General features: G+C 44.2%; 2 protein-coding genes across 3 annotated transcripts in view; one reads left to right on the forward strand and one right to left on the reverse strand.

Moving 5' to 3' along the window:
• FLT1 (fms related receptor tyrosine kinase 1) overlaps window positions 1–13,665 on the forward strand; it is a 109,254-nt gene that overhangs the window by 86,446 nt on the left and 9,143 nt on the right. Inside the window, exons 18-25 of the mRNA XM_064409121.1 lie at window positions 3,230–3,334; window positions 5,857–5,970; window positions 6,733–6,821; window positions 8,513–8,672; window positions 9,090–9,187; window positions 9,738–9,860; window positions 10,935–11,046; window positions 12,607–12,706. Coding sequence (XP_064265191.1) covers window positions 3,230–3,334; window positions 5,857–5,970; window positions 6,733–6,821; window positions 8,513–8,672; window positions 9,090–9,187; window positions 9,738–9,860; window positions 10,935–11,046; window positions 12,607–12,706 — 901 coding nt within the window. The remainder of the gene's footprint in view (window positions 1–3,229; window positions 3,335–5,856; window positions 5,971–6,732; window positions 6,822–8,512; window positions 8,673–9,089; window positions 9,188–9,737; window positions 9,861–10,934; window positions 11,047–12,606; window positions 12,707–13,665) is intronic.
• PAN3 (poly(A) specific ribonuclease subunit PAN3) overlaps window positions 1–13,665 on the reverse strand; it is a 119,597-nt gene that overhangs the window by 16,540 nt on the left and 89,392 nt on the right. The window contains exon 20 of one of the 2 annotated variants that reach the window (XM_064409130.1): window positions 5,815–6,086. The exons of the other annotated variant lie outside the window; for it this stretch is intronic. Coding sequence (XP_064265200.1) covers window positions 6,060–6,086 — 27 coding nt within the window. The 3' untranslated portion in view covers window positions 5,815–6,059. Of the gene's footprint in view, window positions 1–5,814; window positions 6,087–13,665 lie in introns of those variants that run through there. 2 annotated transcript variants of the gene reach the window in all.

Genomic DNA, 13,665 nt, shown 5'->3' on the forward strand with positions numbered 1-13,665 from the left:
GCCAGATGTCGATAAGTACAGCTGAAATATATTGCTCTTGATTTATAATTGTCATACATAATGCTGGGAATGCTGGAACCTTGTGCTGGAGTGACTTCAATATTCAGACAATTTTCTTACAGCAATGGACCAAGAGCCTGAAGTGCAGACAATGTGACCACTGGGAAAGAAACAAATAGAAATGGAATGTAAACACCAAGAAAAAACCCATGCCTTTCAGGGTTAGTGTTGGAGTCCAGAGGTGACGAACGATGACCAGAGAATGAGTTAAAAGTGGAAGAACTGCTGTAAACAAATGAAGAATGCTGACAATGAATGAGAACCAGATTTGAAGAAGTTGTGTATGTGTAGTATGCTAGATTAGCTCAGTGCAAGTCCTGCTTACATGGCAGTTGGCTCAGTCTTTGAGTAACCTTGGCAGTCTCTGAGGATTAGTGTCTCACAAACACAAAATGTGCTTCTATGGTTTTTAAAAAATATTTTTACTTAGAAATGCAACCCCTTCCAGCATCTGATGAGACTGTTTTTCTCTTTCCACCTACTTGTCCTCCAGGACACATATTTATTATAACTTTTGCAAAGAAGTCTCTCCTTTCAGCCCACATCTCTTTTGCCGTGTGTTCCTCCAACATGCACACACACAGCCCACGGCTGCAATGCAATGCTTATATAACAGGACTCTCCCTTCATCTGTAAGAGGTACAGCCATTACAGGAAATTCCATATGGGCATCACTGAAGTCAGGGTAATTAACATTCAGCACAGATTAGTCTCACTGAGAGTAAAATGTCATCTTTTCATTAGGCAGAAAAACGCCGGTGCCATAAATCACTGTTGGCGTGGTCGGCGATAACACACTGTGTTAGCTGAGCCACCATTGCTGCTCCCCTCCCGCTTGGGCTTGACCTTCCCGACCTGGAGAGATGGCACAGTGCCCATGCCGCGATGCAGGACCCGGGGCAGTGTGGCTGCTGGCTCCAGCACGGTGTCACAGGTGCTTCCCAAGCCTGCTCCCTCCTGTGCACTGCGAGCCCACGGCGCTGGCACCGAGCACAGCGCTTCCCACTCTCCTGCACGCGCACAGCTGGCCTGTGTAACATCATGGAAAATGTGAAAGCACCCGTGGGGAAAACCCAGATGACTCAAAGAACCTGAGAAATGAGCACACCTTCGAGCCTGTGCTCTCCCAAAAACTCGGGGTGCAGTGCCTGCAAGTGCTTTTAGCTAATGCTCCAGGTCCAGCAACTGGCATGCTGGAAGGACTCTGCTAAAATGGGACTGAAAGGAAATTCTCCTGATCCAAAACTCCTTGACTGAGGCGTATGTTCACTTTAATGTGTTCTGAGCAACCCAGCAAATCCAAGTCAAGTGTGGAAAACTTAAGTAGAGCACTTTGCTTCACTGGTCTGGATCTAAATGCTGCAGCATTATGTTACCCCAAACACATCCAGTGTAGCTGCTCAAAGGCTATGACAAACTGACTGCTCAGAAAGCTGGGCAACTTAATATTACTCTGATTAATAATTTTGTCGTTACTTTGTATGTCAACAGAAGGGACTTCTGCAAGAACAACCATAGCCACAATAGCATACTAAAGTGTGGAAATTTGAGCTACATGATGTAAAGTTAAAGCAGCCCTGTCCTGTGACACTATTCAGCACGGTACAAACAGCAGCAGAGCAGCATGACTGAGTGTTGTTACAGTTTCCCATTGAATCACACCACTGTTTAGAGAAGGAAGTGCTGTTTCCAGTGCTCATTCTCCTTTCTGAAAGGTTAGCAGTTTGTGCAGCTTTATGAGCCGGTGTGTTTTCCAAGTGGTGACTAAGTAGGTTATCATGATTTGGGAAGTGAATTAAAGGATTAAACAAAGGTTTGACTGGTTTTATAGGACCTCAAACTGCAAGTTCTTTGCGTAGAAACCATGGAGTCAAAATGTTAAGGACTAAAAACATCAATTCACTAAGAAAACTGAGACCTGAGTATTAATGATGCTTCCCTTACACATCTGCTGAACGAAGGATCTGTATGCAGTAACTGAAAAAGGCGACAGAAGGTTTTAGATGCACACTGATTCATCTGTATTTCTCTATCAAACACTAAGCCCTTCCCAAACCAAGGTCAGTTTGTTGATGGTTTTCAGTCATGTAGGTCAAGTTCTTTGTGGTTTTTATTTGCTATAAAAAAATGACAACACTTTTGTGCATCTAGGGTGGAAATAATTTTCTCAGATTTTTTTTGGCTTAGCATATTCCACTTCATGTCTCCATTGCTTTTATAACATATGTTATTTGCTTCTACTGACAGACATACTGAGAATTACAGTTTAGATACAATATACATATATAAAAGGCAGTATTGATTTAAACTAGTACAGACAGCAGCTCTTTTTCTTTGCTGTATCTGTAAGTGGGATTCATCTCTCACTCAGATACTGACAAGATAGATGTCCAAGTGAGGGCTAGTCAAACAGGTGTTCATCATAGGAACAGGAAATTGTCCTGTGGTGATGGTCATGCCACATGTGCATATCTGAGAAATAGATATATGTACATGTTATCATTTGTTTTCATATGAAAAGCTGTTATTTTCTGCTCTTCTCTATACTGCAGATCCTTCTGCCATATTCTTGTTAGCCACTTTGGAACCTAGGTTCTGCTGAAGGTGAAGAACAAAAGCAATCTGAAAACAGTTACTTGGAAATAAAACTTATTGCTAGAGCTGATATGTTGACAAGATCTCCCTGACCAAGCCTTGACAGCCTCTGCAGCAGGGCAGAGGCAGCCAGAGCTGTCCATGTGGACACATTGTCAAGGGGCCAGGGGGTCTCTGTTATTAAAGACATAACTGGCAGCACCACAGGCTGCTGCACAGTGCCGTGTGCTCAGGGAAAAGAGGAGAAAAATCTTCCTCTGGCATAGCTAGACTGAAAAAATCAAGTTTGAAGCCAGCGTACCTCCAGTGAATGGTTGCATTCATTTAGTGACATTTTCACTCCTATCACTTGCTCCCTCTGATGACTCTGTCTTCTAGTTCGACTGCTTACTTAAAAAGAAAGCAACAAACCAACAAACCAACAAACCTAAACCAGGTTGGAAATATATATGTTGGAAATATACCTATGGGATTCATTGGAAAGTACATTTTTCAGTTCATGATCTATGAAGCCATTTGCTGATGGATTTCTTTTTTTACCAAGATGCATCTCTCCACTTCATTCTCTTTACAGGAAAGTCTCTTGGACATGGAGCTTTTGGAAAGGTGGTACAAGCATCCGCCTTTGGAATTAGGAAATCACCAACGTGCAGAATAGTTGCTGTGAAAATGTTGAAAGGTATCGTGCTGCAAAGCTGCATTGGAAAAAATGATGCCTTATGTAGCGGTGCATTTTTTATACAATTCTGCCAAAAGGAAAGGCTTTCCCCAATAACTTTTTAAAGCCTCCAAAATGTGTACCGATCAAGTTGCAGGACCACCACAAATGAAATAGCAGAATTATGGAATAAGAGCTGCATTCTCAGTAAAAAGTCATACTTTTATGCTCAACTGACTCTATTCCAAATGCTGTAAATGAAATGTAGCTGAAGTATAAGGTATCCACCTTGATGTAAAGACACATGGATAGAAGCTTTTATGTTTTCCTTGGTCCTTCATTCCAAGGAATGATCATTTACTGTTAAAAAAAGATGCCTTATGTCTCATTCACATATACCTGACCTTTGCATCTCATTCTAACCCTCTCCATTAGATTTTACAATGTTTTTTCTTCATGAAGGCCCTTTTATTAAGCTAAACACATTGAGCAGTTTAAATCTTAGTGGTGTTGTGCAGCTGTGCCCCCTCTGAACTGGCTGCAGGCTCATCACAGGTTGCTTAGGATGCTGACACCCAGGTTGTGCAATGGATTTGCCAGCACTGTTCATACACCAGTGCTCATCTGAAAGTAAAATCATCCCCCAGCTATTCACTGCCACCTTTCTCATTGGAGCAGAAAGAACAAAACCCCCTCGTTAATTTGAAGAGGGCGCTTGGGATGTTAGCAAGCAGGATGATATTCAGTCATAGCCTGCAGCAGCTGTAATTGAATTCCCTAACCCAGAGTCCCAGTGGCATCCTTCCTGTGTATTTAGGTTTCCTTTATTTATGTGTGTAAGGATCAGAGCAGGCTTTTTTTTTTTTTTTTCTTCATTGCATTGCCCCAGGAGTTTATGCTGCACTACTTATCTGTCTTAATCCTTGAATCCTTTCTAGTGTTGTTTCTCTGCCAGAATAAATACATCCCCTATTCTGCCAGTATGGCGTGGAACCCCAATGTTCTCCTTTGACTCTGTTGGGGAATAGTTTGAATGAATCCATCCTAGCCAGTGGCTCCCAGCTTCACACATGCTTACTTGTCATTTATCAGGAGATGTCTGCATGTAAATCCAGCCCTTGGAGTGGACTGTTGGGTTCAGGGTTTCTTTATGTACATCAGCAGGCTTCTTGTGCCAGCCAGCACCACCAAGGAGCAGTGGGTGCTCCTGGAATGGGTGGGAGCAGAAGGCAGCTACAAGAAGTCTTCCTGGTGGGATTCACACGTGCATGCGCAGAGCAGATTCTTTTATCAGAGTTAGTCACTCAAATGCCCTTCACTGGCAGTGGTGAGAGACAACAGTTCATCCTATCCTAAGGCAGATTCCAGGAGGAATGGATATTCCTCCTGCACACAAGGAGCTGAGTTCAGCTCTGCTGACAGTGAAGAGAGCCAGTGGTGACCAGATCCTCTGTAGGTACCTTTAGTATCTCCCCTAAAGCACGGGGGAGATCTGCCTCACTCCTTGTGTCCTCACTAGATTATCCAGGAGCTCTGCAGTCATTCATTAGGCATTATCCTCACAGAATTCCCATGTGGTGGAGGGGAAGCAACACCACCCATACAAGCAAATAGTGGATCACCAAGTAGAATACAAGTTTTGTCTGGGACACCAAGAAAAACTCTTTCTATTCAGATGTTGAAACCAAGCCCTTTAAGACTCAGCTCGAGGGTTTTTTTCCCTCGAGAAAGAAGGGACTGTTCTTCTTGGTCTTGGTGTCACTAAGCTGAAAAACTCCTTTGGGGCCTACACAAAGCAATATTTTTCTTGTTTTCTTAACAAAATCAAATCCTGCAGGAAAAAAAAATGTTCAGGGAGAATGAGACATTTCATTCAATACTAAATAGAATGTTTTGGATCTATTTGAGGGATTTCTTACATAATTCCTATTATTATTGACCATGACTGGTAAGGGTGAGATGCATTCACTTCACTTGAACCAATTAATATTTACTTCCCTGGTCTATCTCCAGGCTTCCTACATAATGAACAGAACCAGGCAGGCATCACCCAGGGGTAGTTCATCTTTCCCTTATACAGATGACTAAACTTGATGGCTACATCAAGCTTCTGAAATACTTTGCTCTTGACATTGGCCCCTTAAAACATTGATTAGTTCAGGCTAGTATATAACTCTTAGATAGCTGAAGTCAGATCAGATGAAGCCAGTTCTAGACAGAATTAATTATCATATTGAAATCCCTTTTTATTTGTTCTTTCCATTTTTTGGCTGAAACATCATAACTATTAATGTAAAAAAAATATGTATCTCACTTCTAAATAGGATAGAGTCTACTGGGAGGAAGTGGAGTGCCTGACTCTTTTAGGGGTTTAATTGCAACCAAGAGGATGCTGAGCATGGAGGAATAGAGAGAGAACATCAATACAAGAAGTACATCTAGTAACAGAGATCATTTCAATGGAAAGTAATGACAAATGGTAAAGCTCATCAGGACCTGAGTACTTTATCTTTTCACATTGACTTTTTATTTTGTATTTACAGAAGGGGCCACAGCAAGTGAGTACAAAGCACTGATGACAGAGCTGAAAATCCTAATCCACATTGGTCACCATCTCAACATTGTGAATTTGTTGGGAGCTTGCACAAAAAATGGAGGTAAAAAAATCTGCATGCTCTGAAAATGGGTTTGGATTATATCCCAGTAACATCCAGTGACCCATGTTGTTTTTCATCCAGAGGTCAAGTTAGTAACTTTTATATTTGAGCTCATCCTGTAGTTGGTGAAAAAAAGAGGAAAAGAAAAAGAGATTTTCAGTCACTTAATGAAGTGATTAAACATTTCCTCTCTATAAACTCTCTTTTAGTATTAATATGTGAAGTGTGAATTTAGGAATATGCCACTTGCTGTCCTTTATATCACCCACTCCACTGCTCAAGCTCAAGTTAAACGTGATCTGGAGAGGCAGGGAACAAGGGATATCAGCTGCTGGCCCTGGACTATGAATCATAATGCAGCTGTTGTAAAATCCTCCATGACAGCGCACTAAGAAAATCAAAAGACCAGTATGGGAGATTGTTTGTTTCAGGTATGTCACCTATTTTAGTCCAACAAGTGTGTGTGGGCTGTGGGACTCCACTCTGAACTGCCTGAAGAGGAAACAGTGTTCCACAGGACCCAGACTCAAGACCCAGCTTTCCAAAATTAGGCCCTGTCCTAATTTCCAGAAGCAGTATTGTTTTGATTATTTCCAGTGTTCTTCAAGCAGCCTTCTAGTTCTTAGGATGTGTTGCCAGTTATTCTGGACTCAAGCTGTAGTTACAGACATGAAAGATTCTTTCTCAGAACTGATGCCTTTATGCTACTCAAAATGTTTGTTGTTGTTTTTTGTTTGTTTGTTTTTTTATTTAATTGCCCAGGGCCTCTGATGGTGATTGTTGAATACTGCAAGTATGGGAATTTATCAAACTATCTGAAGAGCAAAAGGAATTTTTTCTGCCCTAACAAGGTGAGGAGGCAGATGGTCCTGGTAGGGTTCATCTTACCTGACGTAAGTGCTGGTAACGTGGATGTCAGCTCTCTGAGCTGGTCTCCTCAGACTCTCTTCTTCCAGAGGAGAGAAATTACTTTTGGGTTCACCTGACCTATATTAATATTTGGTGTGGGATGTGTTGTGCCAAGAGAGGATTCACCTCTCCCTCCCTGACTGTGCAAGGAGACTGCTGTGACTAATTTGGCTGGAGCCATCTACAGCGAGGGGAAGTGGATCCTATCCAAAGTGTCCCCATGTGCTCTTGCCCTGCTTTTGATGAACCCATTCCTGGTGAGCTTGAGGTCAGCAAAGCCAAAGGAAGTGGTTTTGCCCACTTATTTCAGTACTGCTGGGAGCACAAACAAGATAATACCAATTAAATCTCATGTCCCAAGACACCCTAATATTCAGAGATTTACAAGTAATCTTATTATTGTGTGAGGAGAAGAGCTATCAAGAGGAAAAGAGATTTCAGTCTTGTCCTCACATCCCACAGCCTTCTGAATCAAATTCATTATACGTTTGTTACTACAAACCTAAATCCAAATGTTCCAGAAAATTAAAATAGTTCCAAAAAAAAATCCTCCAAATGAGCCAGGGCTCTGACATGAGACCTAGGAGCCTGGACACAGAACAGCAGGTCTCCAAACCAAGGCAAACTCGGCCTTTGCCAAGTCTCTGTTCCCAAGGCTGTGCATGCTGTACTCCACATCAGACACAGCAACTGGCTCTTCCTACACGTGCCTGTTGGAGGGGCATGCTCAGCAGGGAGCATCCTGGGCAGGGTCCATGCTGAGTGGAGTCATTCCCATACCCCCTTCCCACACCCAGGGATCCAGCACCCTTGGGAATGTTGCCTGGGCGGGAAGGAGGTGGAGGTTTGGCTCTGCACCAGCATGCACAGGGAATAGAGATGGTTGCAGGACAGGAGGAAAAGTAAGAGGGGGCAGGAGCACAGCCAGGCAGCCAGGCTGCTTTACAGGCAGCAGTGAGAGAGCTTTTCCCAAACATGTGTCCCATTAAGCCATCACAAGACTGTCCATAAGAAGAAAGCATTGGATTAAGGCATTGAAGAGAGGCAGTCACTTCCAACAGCAGCTCTGTTTTAAACACCAAGTACCATTGCTCCTCATGGAAAGAGCTTACATGCCCACACCAAACCCTGTGCAGGGACATAGAGACAGGTGTCTTAAGCAGGCTGGCACCAAAAGCTGATGTTTGAGAGGTCTGGGATACCTCATCGTGGGCACAGCCTTCCCAACCCACTTCTCCATGCTCCTCCTCTGTCTGCTGGAGAGAAATGAGCTCTTCCAGATGTCTCATTTCAGGCTGAGATGAGGCACAGCCCAGCAGACAGGTCCATCCATTCACCCTGCAAATCCTCACTGTGGCAGATAGCCCACTGCCCTGGTTACCCCAAAATCATGTGCTGGTGCTCCCAAAGCCACCAAATTTCTGCCCTCTGGGGATGATGAGCTTGGTGGAGCACAGCTCTGCCACCAGCCCCTGCCTGCCACAGTGGCACTGGGCACTCCCACCTGTGAGAGATGTGCCCACCCACACCAGAGACCACCAGCCTGGCAGGAGGGCACCAGCAGTCTGCCTCAGTTCCTCCCCACACCTCCACGACTCTGATGTAGCACCTCTTCTCCTCTTTTTGTTTGAAGGACTCTGCTCTGCAGGGAGAGCCAATGAAAGAGAAAAGGGATATTGAGCCAGTGGAAAGCAAAAAACAAAGGCTGGCCAGTGTCACCAGCAGCGAGAGCTTCGCCAGCTCTGGCTTCCAGGAAGATAAAAGTCTGAGTGATGTGGAGGAGGACGAGGAGGGTAGGTATTAATTCCTTCCTGTCCCTACACGGACTGTGATATTTTTACAACATACTGTGAATCCCTGAAATTTTTTTCCTCATTTATCACCCTAATAAACATCCGTGGGAGATGCTCAGAGGGTCATGTCCAGAGGGTAAAAGATTTAAAAAAAGATTATTTCCAGGGTTACTAAATCTGACAGGAAAATGTGTGGTTGTTTGTTCTGACTGCTCCTTATCTTTGGGGAAAACACAGCAGTGTCCAAAGCATGGGGTGTACAGCAAGCACTATTTTTGTTTCCAATGACAGTGGGTTGACCTTCAAATACCCCTCCATAAAGACTGAATTTATGGGAATAATGGGGTCTATAAGAAAGGGGGAAAACAACTGCCTGTGAGATATCTTAGTAACAAACCCTGCTTTCCACCTCTGCAGATGCTGATGACCTGTACAAGTTGCCCCTCACCATGGAGGACCTGATCTCTTACAGCTTTCAGGTGGCCAGAGGCATGGAGTTCCTCTCCTCCAGAAAGGTGAGTTTTGCACTGAAGGTTTTTCACTGCAGAAGAACAGGATTCAGAGGTGAAATCACGTCTACATGGTAGTGACACCTTCCTTGGGAGAGGTCCCAAAGGAAGAGCCGTTTTCCTCTTGGCATTATAAATATAACTGTGTTTATCTAAGTATCCATAGTCCATAAACACAGGATCATGACTGAAGGCAGTGGGTCAAGCTCATTCATTTGGGCAAGATCTTTAGGGTGTGGTAGGTTTTTCCTTAATTTCAACATATATTAGGGAGCTCCAAATGATTCAGCTCTTTCCCTGGAAATGTCAAAGGACTTACAAATTTGTCACTTTCTGGACTTAGTAATTTTTTTTTAAGTAATTACTGCTGTTTACAGTAACTTCATGTAAACTACAGGCAACTTCCCTAAAAAAATTAAATTTATTATTATCATTATTATAATTATAATTATTATTATAATTAATAATAATAATAATTTTAAAGGATATGGGAGACAGGAAATTTGTGGGCAGGAATAAGGAAATGCAGTTTGATTGTGAAACTGTTTTATTATAGTGCATTCATCGTGACCTGGCAGCCAGAAACATCCTTTTATCTGAGAACAATGTTGTGAAGATCTGTGATTTTGGCCTTGCAAGAGATATTTATAAGAATCCTGATTATGTGAGAAAAGGAGATGTAAGTCAAGATGCTGTTTATTTACCCAAATGTTTATAACATGTCATTTCAAACTATCCACCAAAATGCTCTGTAGACGTTCACATTTCCCAAATTTAAGAGCTCAAAAGCTGTTGGTTTCTATGTGAAGATGAGCTGTCCAGATGTGTTGTGGAAGCTGGGAAGCATTTCAATCCTCAGGCATGAGGCTTAGACATGCTGACTGCTTCACAGCTTTGCCCTGTTAATACTTCGGTTTTTAGACATTTCTTGGCTGGTTCACCATAACCCCCTTACTCCATAAACTTCCTTCAAGGAAAACAGCTCTTCCAAAAGAAGGTGTGTACTGCCCAGTGCTCCTGGTGCCTCTAGGAGCTGAGCAGGACCTGCTCCTCCAGCACCTACTCGTTGTTTTTCTGCCCCTGCTACAGTGACTGCCCTGCCAGCCCTGCTGTGAAGGGCTGGGCCAGCAAACTGTGCTTGCACCCACCGTGCCTTGGGAATGTGGTGTGGGCATTGCAGTCATGCAGAGAGTCTCTTTCTGGAGGTCTCACCCACCTGCCAGCTACTCCCACATCTGTAAATAGCTTCCAGGGTTTACAGCATTGCAAATTAGCTGGGAAATGTTCACATAGCTTTGGTACTGCTCAGGAGACCCTAACAAGGTGTGCTGAGGGGGCTTCAAGGGTTGCTGATGTGCTCCTGCAATTCTGGCTCTGAAAATTTCCCCCAGAATAGCTCCAACATTGTTACAGAATGGTTGGTGCTTGGATGCAGGGCTTTCTGCCCTGTCCTTATGATGCTGGCAAGACACCTCTGCTCCTACACACTCCCACATCCCTGAAAAGAAAAGCCTGGTCACAGGTTTCCAATGTCTGGTGTTTTGTGCCACATGTTTTTTAAAACCAGCCTTTTACTCCAACAATTTGTTAAGTGTATGAATGAGTGTGGGTTTATCTTGAGTGCCTGTAAGGAAATCCCACAGGTTCCTGCCTGAATGGTAATTATTTACATAACAATATATAGTTGATTCATCTATGATTAAAATCTTTCAGGCTTTGAAAATAATAGTCAGATTTGTCCCTTTTACTCCAGGCTCGACTTCCTCTCAAGTGGATGGCTCCTGAATCCATATTTGATAAAATCTACAATACAAAAAGTGACGTGTGGTCCTTCGGGGTCTTGCTGTGGGAGATATTTTCCTTGGGTGAGTTAACTCTGCACCCTAGGAGCTTGACAGGAGTGGGGACTGCAGCTTGGGGAAAACACCCATTACCTTCAAAAATCTTTTGGCAGGTGTTTCAAAAAGACCTACATCAGAAGCAGAGGAATTACTGTGACCCTGTGAATGAGAAATTTTGGTGCTTTTAAGAGCGCTGAAAGCTCATTTGCCAAGCTGAAAGCCTTAAAGGATAGCACAGCTGCCTGAGAACTTTACCAGCTTCTTCTGCCATGGGCAAAACCTAAGCTCCCCACTTTTCCCTGTAAAAAGCCTTGGCAGAGGACGCAGGGCAGCACAGCCAGAGCAGTCACGGTGCTTTGTCTGACTGATGGCACTAGCCAGGAAAATCAGGCAATTTTTAAAGCATTTTAATTGACTGTGGAACCCTGTGGGATAACACAGAGCTGTGATTCTGGGTCACCAGCTGCCCAAGACCAAGGCACCACCTCCTGTGCCACAGACAGCATTCAAGACACTGAGTGCCATGAGCTGAGTGCTCTCTCAAAAGCTCCTCATTCCCCTTGTGGGAGCAAGGGACCCAAACCCACAGTTTGCATCTCTCAAACCCCGTCACCTCCATTTCCAGCCCAAGTCTAGGAGGTCCCCAGCCCAGGAGGGATCCAGCACCCCCCTCACCAGGCTACTGGACACAGCAGGCAAAAAGCAGCTGCACTGATGCCGCAGGATGAACTAGAGCATGCAATCTGAAATTAAAACCCGGTGAAGCCTTTTTTTTTTTCCTTTCTTTCATGTGGAAAAGGCAGGATACAAGATGTACACTGAGTGGGAACAACAATGACTGTCAGAATAGAAGAATCTTAATTGAGTTCAACACAGAGGCTGACAAAAGAGGCGAACAGCAGAGGAAACAATACTATACAATTCTCAGGACAATCAATCATTTATTAGTTTAAATACATGTTGTTGGTCAGCCTGCCAACTCTTGTGATTGTATGGTCAGCCTTATAATACCTGCTATTTTTTTCTTAAAGCCCCAGCTCCTTGAACCTGGTGACTCTGACTCTATGAGGTCCTTTTTTTTTTCCCCCTTTCATTTTCCCTTTTCCTGATTTTTTTTTTGTCTATAGAAAAAAAAAAAGACCAACAATACAACCAGGCTGCATCTGAAAAACACAGAAAACAGAAAAACAATGCAAATGTACTGTGACCTCATTTAAATCAATTATTTCAATTTTTTCAAGGTGATTTTGAGCATTTAGGGTTTGTTAATATTGTGCTCATTAGAATTTGGAGTAGTCCAAACTGGCTTTTCAAGGGATAGTGTTCAAATCAAACTCATGTGCATTTTTTCTATTCAGGCCAGGGAAGCACCACCAATAATTGTGCCTTGATCTTGCTCCCCCCATAGACTGGGGCTTGGAGCACAACCAGCAGTAATCCAGCAGGGCCAGACCTTGCAGGGGGGCACCCCTGACCCCCAGCTCTGTAACCTGATGATTCACACCCCAAGGGAGAGTTTGAGAGAGATGCATCAAGGTCACAGGTACTCAAGGCATGTATCTATTCTCCCAATGTCACTTCCAGGTGCCTCTCCTTACCCCGGAGTCCAAATAGACGAGGATTTCTGCAGGAGGCTGAAGGAAGGCACAAGAATGCGAGCCCCAGAGCAAGCGACCGAGGAGATGTAAGATGCCTTTGCTTGCCTTGTGTACCACTGCCCACCCTCTCGGGCTGCCCTGCAGATGATGTTCCAGCCTCTCAAAGTTCCCTGTGCCAGCCTAGGGAAAAACAACCCAATCCTCCATCAGTATCTTCTTGTGCACCCCCAATCCTGGCCCCTGCCTCTCCCAGAGCGTAGGGGGCAAACAGGACCTGAGCCAAGTGCATCACCAGGGCTGTGCTCTCAGGGAAGCTGAGCAAGGAGGAGGAGGAGGAGGGTCATTCCTTGCTAGGTTTAATATTTACGGACATGCACAGAGATAAGTGCTGGAGGAATGTGACATTATTAACATCATCTTGACTTAGGAAGTGACAGTGGAGGCTTCCTCGCAATCACTGGGGTACTGAGGGTTCCACCCTTTCCTGTACACCGTGTCTGATGGCAGAGGAAGGTGACGGGGACCCGCAGCCGCCCCGCCCGGGTTGTCTGAGTCCTTACTGCCACGTCGGCCGTCACTCCCTTCTCCCCTGCCTTCAGGTGCAGTCTCAAGCTGCTACTGCATGGCAGCCAACACCTTTTTGGAGACCAAGGTGGGTCAGGCCAGAGCACATTGTCTGACCCATGCAGCACACTGAACATTCACCCTGTGACACAAGTCACTGAGGACCATGAACATGTCCGGGGTGTTTTACCTCTGGAGGCAAAATCAAGAACGTGTGAGTGTCTTGGTGTCTTCCCGAGTGCTGTGTCATGGCTCTAAATAGCAACACTTACCAAAAAATAGTTCTAGCAGAAGAAAAGGATGCAAGCCAGCCATGCCTATCTGGGAGTATTGCCCATTGACTAATTTTATTATCCTAGTGACAGTAGATAAGAGCTTTTTTTTGTCTCTTCCACATATTTTATTGCAGGAAGGAAAGCTCGGCTCAACCAATACAAGGAAGTGACACATCCATATAAGTCATCTTAGGATGCTTTTAGGA

This window comes from Passer domesticus, chromosome 2 (assembly GCF_036417665.1).
Source record: "Passer domesticus isolate bPasDom1 chromosome 2, bPasDom1.hap1, whole genome shotgun sequence".
NCBI classification, from domain to species: domain Eukaryota; kingdom Metazoa; phylum Chordata; class Aves; order Passeriformes; family Passeridae; genus Passer; species Passer domesticus.